This window comes from Megalobrama amblycephala, linkage group LG12, assembly GCF_018812025.1.
Source record: "Megalobrama amblycephala isolate DHTTF-2021 linkage group LG12, ASM1881202v1, whole genome shotgun sequence".
In the NCBI taxonomy this organism is placed as follows: domain Eukaryota; kingdom Metazoa; phylum Chordata; class Actinopteri; order Cypriniformes; family Xenocyprididae; genus Megalobrama; species Megalobrama amblycephala.
In genome coordinates, this window is record NC_063055.1 from 23,468,441 (window position 1) to 23,491,278 (window position 22,838).

Here is a 22,838-nt window from a genome sequence, read left to right on the forward strand (position 1 = left end):
ATGATAAATGTATTTTTTTAAACTTAAATCACTGAGCATCATATACAGAGGCATAGAATAACTGTAAATCAGAACCGAAAGATACAGAGAAGATTTATGTACAAATACAAAATTAATCTGTCAGTCTTTCTTCCATAGAAGGAAGGAAGGAAGGAAGGAAGGAAGGAAGGAAGGAAGGAAAGTATGCTGGTGAAAAGAAAAGAGAAAGATGGCAGGATGGAGAAGTATTGGGTAAGCTACTGACACACACTTCGGTTTCTTTATAAATATTTTTGTCATCCACTCCTGGATTATGAGAACTGTGGGGAGCGGCAGGTACTGTAGTTTTCTCCTGGGGTCAGTTGCTGAAAGGAACATGGAGGTATGTGTGTGTGTGTGTGTGTGTGTGTGTGTTTCAGCGTGCGGCTCATAACAGTAGGCAGCCATTTCTCTTCTTGCGCTTGCGCACCTGCAGCGCCGCCCTGGTGGCCATCTCAAACACCTCACGCACTCCGTCTTTAGTTTTGGCTGAACACTCCAAATATCCAAATGCACTGATCCTGTTAGCCATGTCACGGCCCTCCTCTGGTTTTACAGGTTCCTAAAACACACATACACATTGAGAGGCAGCATTCCATTAGAGAAAATAAACTCTTTTCACCCTCTAGTTTCATTTGTGATAATAAGAAATGTTTCTTGAGCACCAAATCAGCATATTAGAATGATTTCTGAAGGATCATGCGACACTGAAAACTGGAGTGATGATGCTGAAAATGCAGCTTTGCCATCATAGGAATAAATGACATTTTAAAATACATCAAAATATAGTTATTTTAAACTGCAATAATATTTCACAATGCTACTTTTTTTTTTTTGATCAAATAAATGCAACCTTGGTGAGCATAAGAGACTTGCCACAGTTTTTTGAAAGAAGTCTCTTATGCTCACCAAGGCTGCATTTATTTTTATTTTATTTAACCCTAAACTTCTGAATGTTAGTTTATCACTGGAAAATTCCATCATAATGTAAATTTTCTTCTGAAAGTCATTAACATTTCCACCACATCTCAAATGGTTTAATATCATAGCAGTTAATATCAATATTTTGAACATTTTTGGCTGACTCCTTTGTCCTACAAAAGCTCATTTCATGACTAGCAATTTATGTATCCTAAATATACACAAATAATATTTTCACACTTTATATAATTTGACAACATTACAGCTTGACTGGAAATATTTGAAAAAATATTTGCCTCAAATGACATTTAGCTTCTTTCTGCTTTTTTTCTTCCCCAACACATCACATGTCTCACTTGCTCTTCACCAACAATACAGTGAATTTTCAAGCAGGTTGTGTGGAAACTATCCCTCACATCAGTGCATAAACTTCCGGGTAGACAGCTTTAACCAACCTCTCCAGCATGTATAGGCACTTCCTTTTCTCATTACACCATTGTTAAATGTATATGCAGAGTTTCTGTCATCTTTTTTACTTACCCTAATGTCATTCAGAACTGTTTTCATGAAAGGTAAACCTCCATTTCAGCTGCCCTCTTATATTTGCATTCTGTGTTATTTATATTTAGGCACTGACTCACATGGAGACAGACTCAAGTCATGTAGCTAGATTCATATTAAAATGTAACTTTTATGTGCTTGAGGTAGGTTACAACTTAAGTATTGTGACGCAACTTATTGTAACTAAGGTTACAATAAACAATGAACTACAATAAACATTTCATACTGTAGTACTGTAGTATGCTGAATGTCACATGACTTACAATCTGCCACATTCTTGCAGAGATAAAATCAGGGTTTGAGCTCAATGAGCATTCCTAGACACTAACAACAATGTTTGTTAGCTACCTTACATAGTGTTCGAACATCTACACCCACAACAGTTCCTTTCAACACAAAGAATTGTGGGTAGAAGTAGCCTAACAATTTGGGAAAATATGATGGATCACATCAAATTTTGTATTCTAAAATCTTTCTCATTAGCAAATTTAAACTTAAAAATGCTACATGTGTAAAAATAAAAGTATTATGATGACTAGCATGGAAGTTTCACTACTGTTTCTGCTTTACTCTTACAAACACCCTTCAGTATGATGTAATCCCTAAGGGCAGCTTTATCCCCACAGGAAACAGCTGCATTTCCATTTTCCTTTGTGGTTGTCAGAAACAGGAAGTGTCCTGTTTGTTAAGGCAAAGGCCAACAAAAGGCCTCTGCTGTGTCTTACAAACCTCTACTTCAAGTTACTATGGCAACACCTGTTTAACACATGCACACACACACACACACACACACACACACACACGCACGCGCACGCGCACGCGCACGCCATACCTGTTTCATCTTGATCAGCTCCCTGCGCGTGTGTTCATCATTTCGCAGGTCCTTTTTATTGCCCACAAGGATGATGGGAACATTGGGACAAAAATGTTTTACCTCTGGCGTCCATTTCTCTGGAATATTCTCTGCAAGGGGCCAGAACAGAAGTTATGAAACCTGATGTCAATGTTAAGATATTTTTTAGAAATAATTAAAAACAGTAAATTATAAATATTAATAATTACAGTAAAATAGTGTGTATTTTGAGTATGTAATAATTTTAAAATGTTAATAATAATCTAACATTTTACATTAATCTAATATGTACAAGATGAATTACTTATATTTATGTAAATTGTATTTGCTGTGAAGCAGGAATTAAAAAACGAAAAGAAGTTATTTACACTACCGTTCAAAAGTTTGGGTTCTTTAAGATTTTAAAAGGCTGCATTTATTTGATTACAAATACAGTAAATCAGTTTAAAATGACCGTTTTCTATTTTAATACATTTTAAAATGTAATTTATCCCTGTGATGAAAAAGCTGAATTTTCAGCATCATTACTCCAGTCTTCAGTGTCACATGATCCTTCAGAAATCATTCTAATATGCTGATTTGGTGCACAAGAATTATTTTTTCATCATCATCATCATCAATGTTAAAAACAGTTGTGCTGCTTAATATTTTTTGTAGAAATTCTGATGTATTAATTTTTTTATCAGGATTCTTTGATTAAAAAAAAGAAAAAGAAAAAATCTGTGTTGTGTGTATAGTTAAGTACCTAAACTATCTGGGCTGTCTATAGAGAAGCACATCAGAATAACATCTGTGTCTGGGTATGACAATGGCCTCAACCGATCATAGTCTTCCTGACCAGCTGTGTCCCATAGAGCCAACTCCACCTGAGAGAGAGAGAGAGAGAGAGAGAGAGAGATACTTTAGTATTTTTTGTCAGCTGATGCTATGTCACTGGACTTTGAGTGGCATTATTGTCAGTGGTCATAAATATAAAAACCATTTATAAACCTGAAGCTATTTAAAGAGATAGCTGCAGTCCACACTGGACTAGAGGCCTTCAATGGGAATACAAAACATTCAAGGGTTAAAAGACTTAAGATATGGAGAAGAAATGTGTGTACAGGAGCATATAGGAAATAGAATGGATTGACAAACTGCAAAATACTTTTTCTATTTTTTGAAAAATGTAATCTTATCTTTTCCATTCTTAACTTTTAGATTGATTTCAATATTGTTGTCCTCTATTTCAAAGAAGCTTACAAGACCAAACCTGAACAAGAATCTGAAACAAACCATTTCCTGTTGTAGTAAGTTCAGATCAGTAGAGAACTCCCTCTTGCTGAACTTCTCTCACATTATAGCCGTGTTTCCAACCCCAGGAACTAGGGACTTTGGGGTGGTACTCTGTGTTTCGACCGCAGGGACCAGGGTCTAAATGAAGTTCCGGGTTAAAATTTTCCCCTCAGAAAGTCCCTGCTCACAAGGTAGTACTTTTTCAATGTTCAGGAATTTTCGGGGGTGGGACTTGGTGCTGAACATGCTGACTGGTTGAGTTCACACAGTATTTTGATTAGTTGACTCCACGCAGCATTTTATTTCAACCACCATCTTTAAAAGTCTGTTGCGGTGTGTGCAGTAAGAGTTGTTTGCTATTCGAATCAACAATGGAGTTCAATAAATGCGACCGATGGACCGACAATGAGACCACGGTGGAAAAGCAGACAGCAACAGGTCTGGGGGAAAAAAGTTCCTGGGACAAATTGTTCCGGTAATTTCGGTGGAAACACGGCTTATATCCAGCATGTCTCATCAGGATGGCCTTAAATTTGGTTTAAAAGGCTGCAAGAACACCCGATTCCCTCTCTCCAACAAACATACACACACAAACACCACATTCTCAGTGCTTCTGTCCACAAAACAAAAATAGGAGGACTGTGTACAAAACTATTTTAGGATAACTGACCTGTTTGCCGTCCACCTCTATGTCAGCGATGTAGTTTTCAAACACTGTGGGCACGTAGACCTCTGGAAACTGGTCTTTACTAAACACAATGAGCAAACAGGTTTTTCCACAGGCTCCATCTCCTACAATCACCAGCTTCTTACGAATAGCTGCCATCACTACAGAAAAAGAGAGAAGACATTACCATTAGAAATGGTTCAAATGAAATTACACAAAACAAACACAATCTTCATAATTTTTATGATAATGACCCACTGGCTGTAGATTATCCCACTTATAACATAGCTATTTAGCAAATAAATAAAAATTAAATTGTATGAAAAGTGTATATGTTATCTTAAATAAATAAATTTTACACTGTATAAATTGTATTGTATTGGATGGATGGAGCATATTAGATTAAATGGTAAAAATCACTGTATATATTATTCCATTTCCAATCCAGTTTACTTTTTTAATAGATTGGTTAGGCAACATATTTAGCTACAATTTAGCTACAAAGCTACAATTTTTATTACAGCTGGTAATCTTAAATGTTCTGGGAAGATGCATCAATTAGCCATTTTAAATTGAGTGATATGATAGGTGAAAGTAGATAAATACATTGCCATTGACTGCAGTGAATATCCAGTTTAGCAGTAATTCTAAACAAACATTTAACGAATCAGAATCAAGTATTCCAGAGAGCCACAAAATGCATCGTAATAATCGCCATAACAGTTTGTTTCACATGAATGAACCCCTGTTGTTTGAAAGACACAACATAATAGAGTGTTGCAGAAACACAAGATCAATCCTGCTTTTATGCAGAATCAGGAGGCCAAAATGCTGAACAAGAGCCTAACAGAAACACAAAAATCACACTGGAATGAGAAGAGCACATTTTGTTCAAGGCCTTATTTGGGAGAAGTTTCTGCATCCACACAAAATGAGAGCATGAAGAGTATGGAAAAAATACAGGAAAAAAAAAAAAAAAAAAATTCCTATCCCACCCTTTTCCTTTCTTTCCCGCAATTTGGAGAAAAAATAAGGACACGATGCCCCAAAAATGTCACGGCCAAAGAACATACACTCACAGCCACACTTTTTCTTTAAATAGTGCCAATCAAACCAGTTGTCCACATTTAAGCAGGACACACACACACATAGAGCAGCAGCACTGCCGTACAGTAGTTCAGTGAAAGCGGACACACTCCAACACAGGATTTTCAACTGTCTTCAATGTTGATAATTTTTCTTGAACACCAAATCAGCTTATCAGAATGATATTTGAAAGATTATGTGACACTAAAGACATTTTAAATTATATTAAAAATGGAAAACAATTCTTTTAAATTGTAATAATACTTCGCAATATTACTGTTTCTACTGTATTTTTAATCAAATAAATGCAGCCTTGATGAGGAGACTTCTTTCAAAAGCAAAAAAAAAAAGAAAAAAAAGTGCTAAACTCCCAAACTTGAACAGCTGTGCATGTACATTTAAAATACTTTTTTAGCAAGGAAAGTGTGTGAAAGGACGCACACATTAAAGGTACACTGTGTAACTTTTGGTGCTCTAGTGGTTATAGGTTTACCTTAGTGATTCAGGATCAAGACAAAAACATGGTTTGAAAGACAGATTGACGATGAATATAAATTTTGAATAAAAATTTACATAGTGAACCTTTAATGAATGACTCAACATTCAATTTCTGGGTTAGGGTTAGTTTCAAACTGGTTAGGACTGTGCAGTTCCATAATGAGACATTTGGATTGGATGGTCACAGGAAGTTGTCAGTTAACTGAAACAGTGACACACTGTTAAATTCACAGGACACGTTCTGAGAGAGAGAGAGAGAGAGAGAGAGAGAGAGAGAGAGAGAGAGAGAGAGAGAGAGAAAAAAAAAAAGAACAGAAGCAGGTCAGTGCTATTCTTAAATGTACGTCCCTGAAGAGAGAAATGCGTTCTTGGTGACGGCAGCCTGGTTTCTCACAAGCACACACATTAATCTCTGTTGCCATTATCTCACAAGCCCTTCAAACACACCCAACTCTGCGCATTCATGAACACCACTGGTTTTTGAAACAGTTGAGAAGAATTTGAATATTTACAAAGCTGACCTATCAATTCCATTCAATGAAACTGAAATTCTTTTTTAGTAGATGCGAAAATCTGATGTCACACTGGGAATTTCCCACAGTGCTTGCTCTGGGAATGCTGTCATGTCTCTGATGGCACAATGTGGAAACATTTCCTCAGCCTCTGGTGGCAGGAAGAGAAAGAGCTCACTTCCTCTTCTGACAACTCCCTTCCTGTTCACATGCAGGGCAGGCTCCAAAAAACACTGTATCAGTTAATTAATAGAGATTTCAGCCTTCATAAATCTCACACCGGAGTAGTGTTATTGTAGTATTATTTATATAATATTATAGTATTTATTAACATTTTGAATTAGCTGTTATATTGATATCTGACAGACTCACAATGAGCGGGTGGGATATTTTACCAGCTTTATAAGAGGTGGTATTAAAAAAAAGTTAATCAATACAGGTAGGCAAGGATGTGGGTTGTTTATAGACTAGACAAGTAAACATCCAATTATTCAATTATTATGGCTTCCTTAAAGGGTTAGTTAACCCAAAAATGAAAATTCTGTCATTAATTACTCATCCTCATCGTTCTACACCCGTATGACTTTCGTTCATCTTCGGAACACAAATCAAGATATTTTTCATAAAATCCGATGGCTCAGTGAGGCCTGCATTGACAGCAAGACAATTAACACTTTCAAATGCCCAGAAAGCTACTAAAGACATATTTAAAACAGTTCATGTGACTACAGTGGTTCAACCTTAATATTATGAAGCGACGAGAATACTTTTTTTGAGCCAAAAAACAAAATAATGACTTTTTTCAACAATATCAAATGATGGGAAACTTCAAAACACTGTTTCATGAAGCTTCGAAGCTTTACAAATCTTTTGTTTCGAACCAGTAGTTCAGAGCACATATCAAACGTGCCAAAGTCACGTGATTTCAGTAAACAAGGCTTTGTTACGTCATAAGCGTTTCGAAATTTCAATGGTTCACCACTGGGGGTGTGACTTTGGCAGTTTGATATGCGTTCCGAACCACTGATTCGAAACAAAAGATTCATAATGCTTCGAAGCTTCATGAAGCAGTGTTTTGAAATTGCCTATCACTAGATATTGTTGAATAAAGTTGTTATTTTGTCTTTTTGGTGCACAAAAAGTATTCTCGTCACTTCATAACATTAAGGTTGAAGCACTGTAGTCACATGAACCGTTTTAAATACGTTTTTAGTAACTTTCTGGGCACTGCACTGAGCCATCAGATTTTATGAAAAATATCTTAATTTTTGTTCCGAAGATGAACGAAGGTCTTACAGGTGTGGAACGACATGAGGGTGAGTAACTAATGACAAAATTTTCATTTTTGGGTGAACTAACCCTTTAACAAGTCAACCAGTTCTTTAGATATCCAATGTATAGTCAATTATGAAAATGTAGTTCTGTACATCCTTAACATCCACAGAATCAAAGACTAGTTGAGTCAAGCACTGGACTGAATCAGAAGTTAATCAAAAGAAAATGAGAAAAAGTGGGTTTCATTATGATTGATAAGAATCTATAAAAGCTCGATACAACCTGGATATGGAAAGTGAATGAGATTTAAATTGGATTCAGGAGGGGGTTTAGACTTTCTGCTTCAACGATTTCCATAAGGGATCATGGAATAACTGAGTCAAGTCCATCATGGCAGCCTTCTTCCCTCCAAACCCACCACAGTAATGACACACACAGACTAAACGGGGCCCATGAGAGTGTTTCAGGGGTGTGCAATGGACACTTTAAATGCTTTCAATTGACCTTGAGCCACAGGAGCCGTGGACTGATGGGTCTGTGATACGGTTGGGTTGAATATTGAACATTCATGATAAATTTTTCGACAATTTGGCTGGTGATATCAAATTAAGCAACACCGTGAACGACGCAGCAATCCTAATGTGCTTTTAATTTGGCCATTAAGCTTCCTAAAGACCATGTGTCAATAAACTAGTTTCCAGTTCCCTCTTTGTCTCATGGGAATTATTTTAGATGGAGGTTTGACACTGAATCATTTCAGGGAATCAGTGCATCAAAATTCAGATTATTATATTCTATATAATATAGTATACATGTATAGAAATCAGTCTGATATGCTGATTTGCTGCTCAAGTAACAGTTGATGACATCTTTTATAACATTATAAATGTTTTTACTGTCACTTTATCAATTTAATGCATCCATGCTGAATAAATGTATTAATTACTTTGAGAAAAAAAAAATCATACTGACCCCAAACTTCCAAATGATAGTGTGTATATACAGTGTGGAATCTGAAAACATGCTTTGATTATTTTTTACTTTATTTAACTTCTTGCCTTGCACAATAACAGCTGTTTGGTTTAAATAAAATAGAATGAGGATACATAAACATAAAGATATATTGTTAAAACGCTATATAGCCCAGCGTGAGGTGCATGAAGCGTCTCCTCCTGCCACTACGTCTGTAAAGCCTGCAGTCATCTGTCAGTCTGGGGACACTGTAACGTTTGAACTGAGTAACTTGCTCTCGCTCTCTGTCTCATTCGCACAAAGAACTCAGACAGGTTGGGTACATGAGAAAAATGAAATGGTGCTGAATGATGCCAACTGGCCTGGTTCCTATGAGTCTCCAGGAAGTAACGGACGATGTGAGCACTGGTGAGAGTGTGTCTGGAGGACGATGTGAATATACGATGCCTGCAGTGGGAGCCGCAGCACTGAGCTCTGTGAAACATGTGTCTGAACCTCACAGGCAAGCTGTAAAAATCACTCTGCAGCATTCTGTCTCTGGCTGAAACCCAAACCAACTGTTTACACGATGACCCTACTAGGGATGAGCAAAATGACATCGACTAGTTGGGATAAGCAGTCTTAACTAGAAGCCCTGTATATAGGGCAGTCACAACATCAGATTTTCAAAATTTTTGAGTCTAATGGGCTTCCGTAGTTTAAATTTGAATTTTGACAGTTGGAATTTGAAAGTCTTGGCTCATTTGAACATTCCGTCAATGAAAGTCAATGGGATTTTTCCGAGCTTTAATAGTATTTTTAGGAAAACCGTAAGTCGGATCAGTTAGAAAAGATATAGCAACTCGAGTCAGAACAGTCTGAAGGTCTGACCTGAGTTTGAAGTTTGTAGAGTTAAAGCTCTAGGAGGAGTAGCAGTCAGAAATGTTTGTCTCAGAAGAAAATAGCATAACAATATGTTGGCTTTTTCAAGCCAACTTAATTATTATGGCTTCCTTAAAGGGTTAGTTAACCCAAAAATGAAAATTCTGTCATTAATTACTCATCCTCATCGTTCTACACCCGTATGACTTTCGTTCATCTTCGGAACACAAATTAAGATATTTTTCATAAAATCCGATGGCTCAGTGAGGCTTGCATTGCCAGCAAGACAATTAACACTTTCAAATGCTTCATCGACTAGTTGGGATAAGCAGTCTTAACTAGAAGCCCTGTATATAGGGCAGTCACAACATCAGATTTTCACTACGCTATTATGATCATGGTCAAAAGAACTCATGGTAATGATATTATTACGATAACTATAGAAATTTTTAAAAATAATAATAATGCCACTGGTCAAATTCATCTTTAAGTTTTTGAGAAATTAATCATTTAAAAAAAAAAGAAAGGAAAAAGTGTGCACACCACAGCTCCATAAACAGAGAAAAGCAATAAATAATTTGTGAGAACATGCTGTAAATAATTTTTCTATTTTAAGCTTTTTGCCCACTGGATGTGTGCACTTTTGTCAAACTTTTTGCTGTAACCATTACTATGTGTACAAAAGCATGTTGACTGGCCCTTCTTGTAGACTATTTTTTACAAAATCCCCCCCAAAAAACTCCCACAATGGCAAGCTAACTTTTTTTAGTAGAGTGTCTAGCTTTCACCTGTCGCTCTGAAATGATTTTGTGCGGCAGTAGTAGCTACACACTGCATTACTGCTGCCTTCTTTTTGCTGTTTTATGATGGGTGGTAACCAGTGTTAAAGCGAAATACTGCCACCTAATAGGGCTGTGAGATTAATCATAATTATTTTCACTTTTGGCTTCTAACGATTATGAAAACAAGATAATTGAGGTAAAACGATTATTGTGCCTATGCCGCATTCTTCCTTTCCACAACAACATCACAGCGGCGCCAAATCAGCCAAATAAGTGTTGTAAAATTCAGTCTACTGTTGCTAAACTACGAGACGTGTTTGATATTAAACAGTGATATTAAAAGAACATTAAGCCTTAAAAGAGACACTGTTCCCCAGGTGGCTTTCTGTGCTCATGTTCCGAGTACATACATCTCAAAAATATTGTGATCAGAAATTGATCAATTAAAAAAAAAAAAAAAAAAAAAAAGTATTTTAAATCATTTTAAAATGTATTAAAACAAAAGTTCTATTACTGAGCAAGTACACGCACAAAAAAAATTGTGGTCAGGCTCAAAAAGAACAATGATGCATCTACTGACCACATTATTTTCAGCAGGAATCTCACTGTGCTCACTGTATACATCTGAGTGAATTTCACTCACTATGAACAGGTAAAGAAGATGAATCTCTCTCTCCAGGAAATCTGACTGGAGCTTCAATATACTTAAACCCACTGGAGCACATTAGAAATATTTAATGGGGTATAAGTATTCATTTAATAAGGTGAAGCTCTGCCATCAATTCACAGCTAATCTCACAATTAATGACCTGTAGAGATCATCAGGGGGTCCTTGGGGCCTTTAAGACTGAGACATCTCACAGAGGCACACTTAGGCCTCTTCTTTTCCCACTGGGTCAAACACAGTTTTATATCAGAAACATGTAGGCAAAACTGAATAGAACCAGAAGAAGGGCTTTGAAAAGTGTTTGCTATTGTGTTTAAACCTAGTTGGCGATATGATAATATCAGATCACATCTGTTATCTTAAGTGAACATAAACGGTTGGAAAAGAAACCACATGTGCATCAGTATGATCAGTGTATTAGCTCTTAAAGTGACAGCGGACTACTAAAAAGTACTTGCTGTTGATAATATATTTATGAATCAAACAACAAAAAAACAAGAGAAAAATCACTCATTGTTCTTGTTTGAATAACTTTTGTATAGATTTAAAAAGAATCCATGTATATTTAATTACAGCGAAGACTACGCATTTACATTTGTTTATTCAGTTTCTGACTGCCATACGTGCCATTAAATAAACAAATTGAAAGTTTATTTCATTAGTATCTTTCTAATATTGTATTTGTCCTATTGTTGTCATCTTTGTTCTTAATTTTAACAGAAAACCTTTTTGGCCCAAATGTTCTGCCAATCTTTTTTCTTTCATGTTCTGTTACCTTGTAGGGCTATATTTTTTAAATAGGGAAATTAATTTGGCTGTATTGCTCAGTAACTGGCAAAACAGTCTTAAAAACCAACATTTAAGTGCAACTGAATTCTGGAATTGAAGAATTGTGATAGCATCATGATCCTGCCTGAAAAACAAAATCATGATATATTTTTGTCATATTACCCACCCCTAGGTCAACCTCATTCCTGTTCAGTGGAAGTGTGAAGTTCCTGCAGAAACTCCTTGACACCATGTTTCTTATCTTTGTCTTTCTAAACCACTTTCAGATAAGGAGCATCTATTGCTGTGTTTCTCTATGTGATGATCTAAATTAGCAAACGAAGCCAGAAGATCTTGAAGGGTTAGTTCACCCAAAAACGAAAGTTCTGTCATTAATTACTAACCCTCATACCATTCCAAACCTGTAAGACCTTTGTTTATCTTCAGAACAAAAATTAAGATATTTTTGATGAAATCCGAGAGATTTTTTATCCCCCATAGAAAGAAAGGTAGTTACTACATTCAAGGTTCAGAAAAGTAGTAAACACAGCGTTAAAATAGTAAACATGACTGCAGTGGTTCAACCTTAATCTTATGAAGCGATGAGAACACTTAATAAAGTCGTTATTTTTGTTTTGTTTTTGTGCACAAAAAGTATTCTCGTCGATTCATAACATTAAGGTTGAACCACTGTAGTCATGTTGACTATTTTATTGATGTCTTTACTACTTTTCTGGACCTTGAATGTGGTAATTACATTGCTTTCTATGGGGGATAAAAAAAAAAACCTCTCAGATTTCATCAAAAATGTCTTGATTTGTGTTCCGAAGATGAAAAGGTCTTATGAGTGTAGAACAACATGATGGTGAGTAATTAATGACAGATGTTTCATTTTTGGTTGAACTAACCCTTTAATGTCAATTGGACAAAACGGCTTCGTAGTTTTATACTGAAAGCCTACATTTCAGTAAGTGGCCTCAAAGTCGGCATGAAACGGTTGAAATAGTCTTTACTACAGCAAGTCTTGCAATAGAGATATACATTATAGTGAAACGGCTTCATGAACCAACCAACAAACAAAAATGTAGGGAGGGACTTAATTTTGTCCATTGGGAATTGATTGGATGTTAGTGACAGGCTGTCCTGTTTTTGTGCTGAAAAACGTCATCAAAGAAGAGATGTCACTGCGAGTGGGAGGGTAAGTTATTTTGATTTAAATTTATGAAGGCACATTAATTAAAATATATAATATGCAAAAAAATACTGAAATGTTGTATCATGATGACTTTAAGAACTATGCCAGACAGTTCACCCAAAATTAAAGGTGCCCTAGAACTTTTTTTTAAAAGATGTAATATAAGTCTAAGGTGTCCCCTGAATGTGTCTGTGAAGTTTCAGCTCAAAATACAGCATAGATTTTTTTAAATTCATTTTTTTAACTGTCTATTTTGGGGCATAATTAGAAATGAGCCGATTCAGGGTGTGTGGCCCTTTAAATCTCGTGCTCCACGCCCACGGAGCTCGCGTTTGCCTTAAACAACATAAAAAAAAGTTCAAACAGCTAATATAACCCTCAAAATGGATCTTTACAAAGTGTTCGTCATGCAGCATGTCTAATCGTGTAAGTACAGTGTTTATTTTGATGTTTACATTGATTCTGAATGAGTTTGATAGTGCTCCGTGGCTAACGGCTAATGCTACACTGTTGGAGAGATTTATAAAGAATGAAGTTGTGTTTATGAATTATACAGACTGCAAGTGTTTAAAAATGAAAATAGCGACGGCTCTTGTCTCCGTGAATACAGTAATAACTGATGGTAACTTTAACCACATTTAACAGTACATTAGCAACATGCTAACGAAACATTTAGAAAGACAATTTACAAATATCACTAAAAATATCATGATATCATGAATCATGTCAGTTAATATTTCTCCATCTGCCATTTTTCGCTATTGTCCTTGCTTGCTTACCTAGTCTGTTGATTCATCTGTGCACATCCAGACGTTCTGCCCTTGTCTAATGCCTTTCATAATGTTGGGAACATGGGCTGGCATATGCAAATATTGGGGACGTACACCCCGACTGTTACATAACAGTCAGTGTTTTGTTGAGATTCGCCTGTTCTTTGGTGGTCTTTTAAACAAATGAGATTTATATAAGAAGGAGGAAACAATGGAGTTTGAGACTCACTGTATGTCTTTTCCATGTACATGTACTCTTGTTATTTAACTGGTAAATTCAATTTTTGAATCTAGGGCACCTTTAAGACTTCTGATTTTTCTTTCTTTTTTGAACCATCATCACTTTAAGCAAAAAAAAAAAAAAAATTACAGTAATGGTTCACAGTGACTTACAGAAGGTGTAAACACACACAGCTAGTCAAACACAAATACTTCATCCCCTGTTGTTTTCACTAATGGGTCCAATAATTAAAGATGATTATCTTAGAGTACACTTTGACTAGTTTATTAATGCTAATCTAGGTGGATCATTATCAATTCTCTCATCCAACCTTGACTCTAAGCTAAAAACAGATGAGAGTCCTGAGGTTAGTGTATAAAGGTTGAGAGGTGTCTGGACTGTGTGGAATCTGCACACATGCTGGGCAGGTTAAGAATGTTTCAGCTTAACTAGAGACCTTTGAGAATAAGTATGTGTGCAGGAACTGTTGTTACCAGTTAAAATGTTGCGTTTGTGTTTAACATGTAACAAACACATTATTCTCTAAATTAAAAATTCTTTCTGTTAAAATACTTTTATTGAAATAAGTCATTCATATTGATTTCAACATGTAATCCTACACTAGAAACCATAGTCCAGCAATAGACATCTTCTGTACCACTTGTAGAGTGCAACAGTCAGGTAGTAAAAATCCCATTTGTTTTCTCCATAGGGGAATAGATTTTAACAAACCTATAAACCTTTAAAGAGACACACTGTGAGCTACAAAGTTAATGAAGAACTTTTTGATGAAATCTGAGAGCTGATCAATGTTTACATGTAAATAAAAGCCTACATTAAATATGTTCATAATATAAAGCGATCATGTCTCTTCAGAAAATTTGAACTAAACCACTCAATTCATATGAATTCGTTTTACGATCTCTTTTTTTAGTTTTAAGAACTTTTTGAAGTGACATAGTGGTAGTCGCATAGCTGTCTATGGAGGGACATGAGGGTTTAGAAGGACATGAGAATGAGTAATTAATGACATAATTTTAATTTTTGGGTGAACTAACCCTTTAAATAATTGTTTAGTGGAATTCCTGGTGAAAAAAAATCTCAACCAATCTGTGTAATATCTTATCACCTGTGTGAGATGTGATACAATGTGTGTTTGTTTGGAAAGCCAAATGAGGTATTTCACAAACCACTTACTGAAGCACAATCCCAGTGACACTTGCTGCAGATTGTCAGACTGCTACAGCAACACTTTTATTGCAGGATTCATTGACCCCAAGGGTTACAGCCAATCAACAGCAAATGCCAGACACAAGAACACAACTGCCTCATGCTTCTGAGCAGCAGCGGATCCTTAGATCAGATTCTCCACACGGAAGAACAGAGACGAGCACAGAAGATTAAACTCTAATTTAAAGGCCTCCTGAGGCCTCACTGATGTTTCGCTTCCTTATCACACTGAGAGAGGAAACACTTCCAGTGCATCACACACATCAAGGAGGAAAATCTGAAACAAATATAGCAACTTTAATTAAAGTTCTTACGCTTAAGTAGGGTTGGGTATCGTATGGGTTTTTTATGACACCGGTGCCAAATTGATACTTTTAAAGTGGTACCAGTGCCTAAACTGAAACTTTAAAGGTGCTCTAAGCGATCCTGGGTGGAGTAACTTCCTGTTGACGTTCGAAGTGTTGTCAAACAAAAACAGAGGCTAGCTAGACCCTCCCTCCTCCTCCCCCCTCCCCTCCGAGCTTCCTGAAACAGTCATGAACGCGCATTCAAAATCATTCTTGTCGGTTATTGGCTGGAGCATGTTTATTATGTTTCGTGGTCCAGGCTGCACCAGGTAGTTTTTGTTGCCGTTTTTGGAGCTTGTGGCGACTACAGAGACCGCGTTTTTTACAGTGTGTTCAGGGGACAGGCAGCTAGCCGATAGTGAGGAGATGTTTGCTGTATGTGACAAAAAATGTTTTGGCCTAAAAACGCGTGACATCACTTTAAGACTGAGACATCTTATACCTTTAAAAAAAGAAAAAGCCACAAACGACAGTGGATGACATTAAAGGTGCTGTAGAATTGAAAATTGAATTTACCTTGGCATAGTTGAATAACAAGTTCAGTACATGGAAATGACATACAGTGAGTCTCAAACTCCATTGTTTTCTCCTTCTTACATAAATCTCATTTGATTAAAAGACCTCTGAAGAACAGGCGAATCTCAACATAACACTGACTGTTACGTAACAGTCTGGATCATTAATATGTACGCCCCCAATATTTGCATATGCCAGCCCATGTTCAAGGCATTAGACAAGGGCAGAACGTCTGGATGTGCACAGCTGAATCATCAGACTAGGTAAGCAAGCAAGAACAACAGCGAAAAATGGCAGATGGAGCGATAATAACTGACATGATGATCCATGATAACATGATATTTATAACGCGAGGATTTAAAGGGGCAGCAGCCTGAATTGGCGCATTTATAATGATGCCCTAAAACAGGCAGTTAAAAAAAAATTAATTAAAAAAAATCTATGGGGTATTTTGAGCTGAAACTTCACAGACACATTCAGGGGACACATTAGACTTATATTACATTTTGTGAAAAACCAATCTAGGGCACCTTTAAAGAACAGCTTTAAAAATATTTAAATTGAACAATATATTAAAAGTCTTAAATGTATATTTAAATATATAAAAATAACTAAATACAAAACACAACAAATTTGCATAAAACCTAAGCCACCTAAACCCAACTACAACTACTAATAACAGCAAAGTAGTTGGTATTCTTGGTATGCTACAAACCAGCTTCAAATTTCAGCAATTCCTTTGCAAAAATATGACCATATTTGCCTTTTCTGGCAAAATACAACACCTGTCCTGACTCGTGTCCTGCACAAGGCGACCGTTATAGACATCAATGTGTTTGTGTATTTAACAAACTTTCAATGTATTTATGTAGTACTTATGTGTCTGAAACTAAAATAAACATTAGAATAGCTGTGATTTATGACAAGCGCTGAGTGTGACCGTCTCTGGCTCTGCGCCAGCCGAAGTTTGAAAGCACTTTTGACTTTAGCAGTTGATCAAGTGATGCACTGAATGTTTCAATTGACAGCTCAGGCATTTAAATGGCAATGAAATTAGGCAAATACATACATACTGGTCATATAGGTAGGTACCCAATCCTACACTTAAGTTGATAGAAACAATGATTAATACATATTATTATATTTTAAATAACTAAGTGGTGAGTGGTTCTGATTTCAGCTCTTTCAGAAAGAAAGAAAGACTCACCCTAGCAAAATGAAATGGACAGATTTTTCCAAGATAAGGACAGAAGCAGCAGAAGGGTTTGAGTCTGACCTACTTGAATGTTTGTTCTTGTTCCTAGAGAGGGGGATATGGAGAGAAGAAAAAGAGCGTGTCCTAATTAAAGACCGTCCTCTCTTCCTCCTCCTCATATTTTTTGTCCCTCTTTCTCACACGATCAGGTCGTCAAAGAGTAAATGGACTGTAGCCCAGAGGGTTCACACTGACCTGAAAACAGCTTCCCATGCTCAATCACTCAAAATCAGTGACACTGTACACTACAAACTGATCTTTAAGCAGTCAGAGTGAGCGGAAAGGTAAAGGCTGCTAGTTTGGACATGCCCGCACTCTCTCTTTTTTTTTTAGCAGCAGTGTGGTAAAAAAATGAAATTCATAAATCTAAATCCTCTTATTTCCAGTACAAAGGAATATCTGCTTTCCTTTTTCAGCAGAACAACACTTGGGAATCCAACTGTATTGATGCTGACCTCTGTGAGATCAAGGGCTTTTAAACTTATTTAGGACACTGTTTGGAGGTGAAAAAGACAGAGCAGGGAACCCAGAGGGGCGCGGGATCAGAAAAGACCATAAGCTGCGATTCAAACTTGGGTCATCTGACCGAAACGCAATTGCGCTGCATGTCAGAGTGTTGCCCACAAAGCTACGGACTCTGACAGCATTTAAATTTGAGATGTGACAAGGATATTTAAACATTATCATTAAATTCAGCATTAGTAAGTGTAGTAATTAGACACTTGAAGTAGAGGAATGTTTGGATCTACCAGCAAGGACACTGATTTGTTTGTTATAAGTGTGTGGTCCGTCTTGCCCTCAGTGGCCATGGGAAATGTCAAAATATTCCAAAAGTACTGTCAAAAGTCTGGGACCATTTTTCTTTCAGCAAGGATGCATTAAATTGATCAAAATGACAATAAATACAGTTGTTTAAACTGTAACTATATATATACATTTTAAATTTAATTAATTCCTGTAATGGCAAAGCATTTGAAGCATTTTCTTATTATCACAGTTGAAACCGTTTGTGCTTCTTAATATTTTTGTGGAAACAATTTAAAAGCTACAGCATTTGAAATGCTTCATAAGATTATAAATGTCTTCACTGTGTCACTTTTGATCAATTTAATGCATCCTTTCTAAAAGAAAAAAAAAAAAAAAATACTGGTCCCAGAATTTTGAAATATTTTGACATTACCTGCGGCCACTGAGGGCAAGACAGACCTCACACTTCTAACTAACAAATCAATGTCCTTGCTAGTGGATCCAAGCGTTCCTCCACTTCATAAGTGTCTAATACCAAAGGAGGGGAAAACAGCCCAGAGGACACAACAACATACAGACACTCCTCCAGAACATCTACTTGATTTTAGCATGCAGGAAACCACTCTCAAAAACATTCTGCTTATGTAAGATAAAGGTAAACAAACAAACCTCCCCGTTCATTAACGCTCAGTAAACACATTTAATAATTCATATACAGATAAAATGTCTGTTCTGTTTTGATTATTTTACAATTTTTTAGCATGTGCAGAGTTTGCATCAGAAATGTTCATTTGTGGCTTAATGCCCACTAAAGCACTGAAGGCTGCTTCCAAATCAAACCAGTGTGCCTCACTTTGATGTTTGGACAGCGAGCTGAATAATGACCCAGATATCGACCTGCACCACTCATACACGGAGAGTGGTGTGGCTGCGGGCCCACACCTGTTGGCACTGCTGAGATGGCACAGCAGACGCAGTCTCCCTAGCATGACTGGAACACTCTTATCAAGTGAGGCTGGTGCTCTTTCAACCCTCCACTCTTTTTCTGTGTCAGTTTATCGCAGTCACACTCTTCATCAGATTAAAAGAAAAAAATGGTAAGTCAAGTTCTTTCAGTGCATGCAGTGAATATTACAGTCCTCAGTAGGCCCAAAAATTCTATCTAAGCAGACAGCTCAGTATGTTTTGAGCCATGGCCAATGAGATCTGGTGATGTCAACACTGTCCTTACGTGGAAGAGGTGGCCTGTTTCAGAGAGAATATCTCAGAATTCCCTTCTGAAATGTGGCCTCTTCCTTCCCAAACACATTGAGTGAGTTTTCCAATACAGGCACTGCTTCAAACACAAATACCTGAATCATTCCTGTCTAACAAGTTTTTATATGAATCAGATAAACATTTCACTTTCAGTAGCCTACAAAACAGACCGTGACCAGCTGTTTCTGTCCAAAACACAAGACAAACAAGAAAATCCGGGATTATAAAAAGTTCTTAGAAATGTAGCTAATCATTTACACTTCATATATTTTTCAAAAACACTTATTCTGTTTTCAAAAAACAGTTGGACTTAAAGTCAGCATGAAACAGAGGTTTGTATTTTCTTCCTTATAGATATTCAAATATCCAGGTGAAATAGCTTTCCGAACAAGACAAAATGTAAGGGGAGGCCTTGATTTTGTCCATCAGGAATCGACTGGATCATTGTGGTTTGCTGTTGCGGTGATCTCATGTGAGTGACAGGTTGTCCCTCCCTCACGCCAGTGAACACATCATCAGAGAAGAGATGTTGTTGCAAGAGGGAGGGGAAGTTTTTTTGAATAAAGGTTACAAGAGCACATGAATTTTAAAGCGGAACTCAGTAAGATTTGCGAAGCTCCCCCTACAGTTTCCTTCAGTGAATCACAATGTCATAAATACTCCAAGCGCAGCTCTGGACTACAACGACTACAACGCTCACCAGCGCAGTAGTTTTGCAAATACAGTACAAGAAAGAGGAGGTGGGTAATTTACAAATACAGTACACTCGATGGAGGTGGGTAATTTTCGAAATTGTCTTATGAAGTCATAATATATACATTGAGGCGAGATTGTGTCGGGTCGATGCAGCTCAACTTGCAAGTGCTGTATTCTGGCGTAGACGTGCCAGATGGGGTTAGTGCTTGCCTCAAACATACCACTACAATTCAATTAACCATTGTAAGGACTTAGAAAACTATTTATGAAGGTAAAAAATGTTACTTAGTTCTGCTTTAAACAAATAATGATGTCCACGGATAAATCATTTATAATAAATACTGCAATATTCCATAAAAATAAGTATTGTCAATTTTGATTTCATGGTGACTTTAATAAATTCCAAGTAGTGTAGACATCAATAATAAAGTACTAAACTATTTTCCTTAGTAAACAATGTATTTTTAACAATTAAGTTTTCAAACATTTCCTTCATTCCCCAGCATTTCCTTTTCCTTTTTAAGAATTTCATTTTTCGTTCCTCGTACTATCAACATCCATTTGAACATTTGGACAGCTGTATTTCGAGACAAGTCATGTGACATCGACATGGCGGCGTTCAGGAGGAGGCGACCTGCTTCATGTACTGTAGAATAAATCTTCCCCTCGAAGACTGGAGTATTCATTTCACGTAAGAGTACATTTTAATATGAGTTCAAAGTTACCTGTAAACTTTTGCAATTAATAAAACTTAGTAAGTGTCAATTTATTGAGTTGAAAATGTAATAAATCCATTCAAAATAAATTACCACACGTCACACCACCCCCAGTCACAGGTCACAAGTTACAAGCGCACAATTCTGTAACATGAACCCACACTAAGAGCTGCTGAGACTTGAAAAACATGAGCTGAAAGTTAGTTATTTTATTTCCAGGCGCGGTCTTACATCTTCAAGTTTCACTAATAAACGCTCATCTGTGTGTCTATATGAGCGGGTTATAGTGTAACGTTGACGTCTCTGAACTGATCCACGACCTTATGAACCTAAACACGACGGTGTGAGGTGTTCGACAGGGGTGTTGTCTCACACTCCCGAGCCAAATCCATCTGAATCAAGTGCTGTGGTCAAAAACAAACACTGCGATACCAAGCTGCGTGTGAAAACCAAAACAGGTGGTGACGACCACCGTGAAACACACCACAACTTCAGCGACGCTTTTGTGTCCTCAGAATCAGTCAAAATCTTGTGGTGTGCGTTTTCCAGGCTTTTTAAGAAACACGTCAAGTTGTTGATCTTCATAAAAGACGCTTTTCTGAAGCCAACACCTACTTCTTTTCTCCCCGCAGAAGTGTTAAGTCGTAAAAGGGCTCTTACTTGTACTATTTAATCAAAACTAAAAACAACCCGCAATGCTTTCGAAATCAACTCTTACCTTCTTATCAAACTGAAGTTTCAGCGCTGAAGGTTTCCTTTTTCTTTGGCGCAGTGTGTTGAAGTGTTTGGCTGGCCGTGGAGGAGCGGAGCGCTGCCGTTAGATCCTCCCACTGACCATGGACACGGGCTGTGCCCGATCGCTATTGGCTCGAAGGGAGGAGCTGCCTGTCACGGCCCCGCCCCTCAGCCGTTAAAATAGAATTACATCATTGGCACGAGCGGCGGTAGGGGGTTGAGGTGTGGGCGCAGTGCGCGAGGAGGACCAGTTGAATGAATTCCAAATGCACCATACATATGCAGTTCTGTAAGATTCGTAAACGAATCAGTCTTTTGAGACGGATCTTTTTAATAAATCAGTCGAACCAGCTCACAAAACCGGTCTGAATGAATCATCACGAATCAGTCCAATCGTTTCTCGAGTGAACAACTCACTGACTCATTGAACCGGCTCATTTGAGCAGATCCGTTTCGCAATGAGCTGAGGTCCGACGGTGAACCTTATCCACCTTTTTTCAACGCGTTTTCTGTGAAAACTTAAGATTCATTAGCCGCTGTTTAACAACTTGAAGAATCAAGAGCAGTAAACTGAAAAATATTGGCGCTTTGTTTATAAATATCAACATTTTCAGCCGAAAATGAACTTCAGTACAGTTGTAAAGTCCTACATGACTGTTTTTAAGATTTATATTGGCTGCAAAGTGCAAAAGCAATCTGAAATGGGATAGGCTATTTGATAACAAAAAACTGCTTTATTAGGCCTAATACATGCTTATTAATAGGCCCAGTTTTTTACGATTGCTTGCACACTAAAATTAAAAATAGCAGTTACTGAAACTCTACACTCAAGGAGCAAAACCTTAGCCCAGATCTGCAGAACTATAAGCACATTCTCAGTCTCACACTTTTTGCAAAACACTACACGCATTGTTTTGCACAACACTAAACACACTTCTCTACATTAGACACAGAAATCTTACATAATGTCACTTCTTTGCCATTTCAAGACACTGCTTTCCAAAATACCACCTGTATAAACCAATTGATCAAACATGGCCATCAGGTCTGCAGACACTTGGGTGCTTAACTGTAAACTCAACAATCAGGTGCAAGTACTATAAAAAGGCAAAAGGTGAGTTTATGTGTCTTCAACAAAATGGAAGGCAATGTAATGGAGGCAATGGAAGGCCACAGAGCTATTTTGAATGTCCCGGGACAACATGGTGGTAACATCACAATGTATGTTGCAATCATGTAGAATGGGGTCCTCCACCAGCATGCCAACTTAGGCCCTTACAGCACAGCCACGTATTCACATTTTAGACAGACTACACAAAATCATCACAGCAGAAGACCACGTGGATGCAGAGCAGATGAAATACATCCAAAGCTGGTTTCATTAGCATCCACAATTTTCACTCCAATACCTCCCACCATACTGTCTCTTCCTTAAACC

General features: G+C 37.2%; 1 protein-coding gene across 1 annotated transcript; it reads right to left on the minus strand.

Moving 5' to 3' along the window:
• Positions 1-212: 212 nt before the first annotated feature.
• Positions 213-21,525, minus strand: rhocb (ras homolog family member Cb). The gene is made up of 5 exons (XM_048209761.1): positions 21,384-21,525; positions 4,299-4,456; positions 3,099-3,219; positions 2,333-2,463; positions 213-580 (listed from the first exon to the last, which is right to left on the minus strand). The coding sequence occupies exons 2-5, from the start codon at positions 4,452-4,454 to the stop codon at positions 407-409; spliced, it is 582 nt and encodes a 193-aa protein (XP_048065718.1). The 5' UTR covers positions 4,455-4,456; positions 21,384-21,525; the 3' UTR covers positions 213-406.
• Between the last annotated feature and the right edge of the window lie 1,313 nt (positions 21,526-22,838).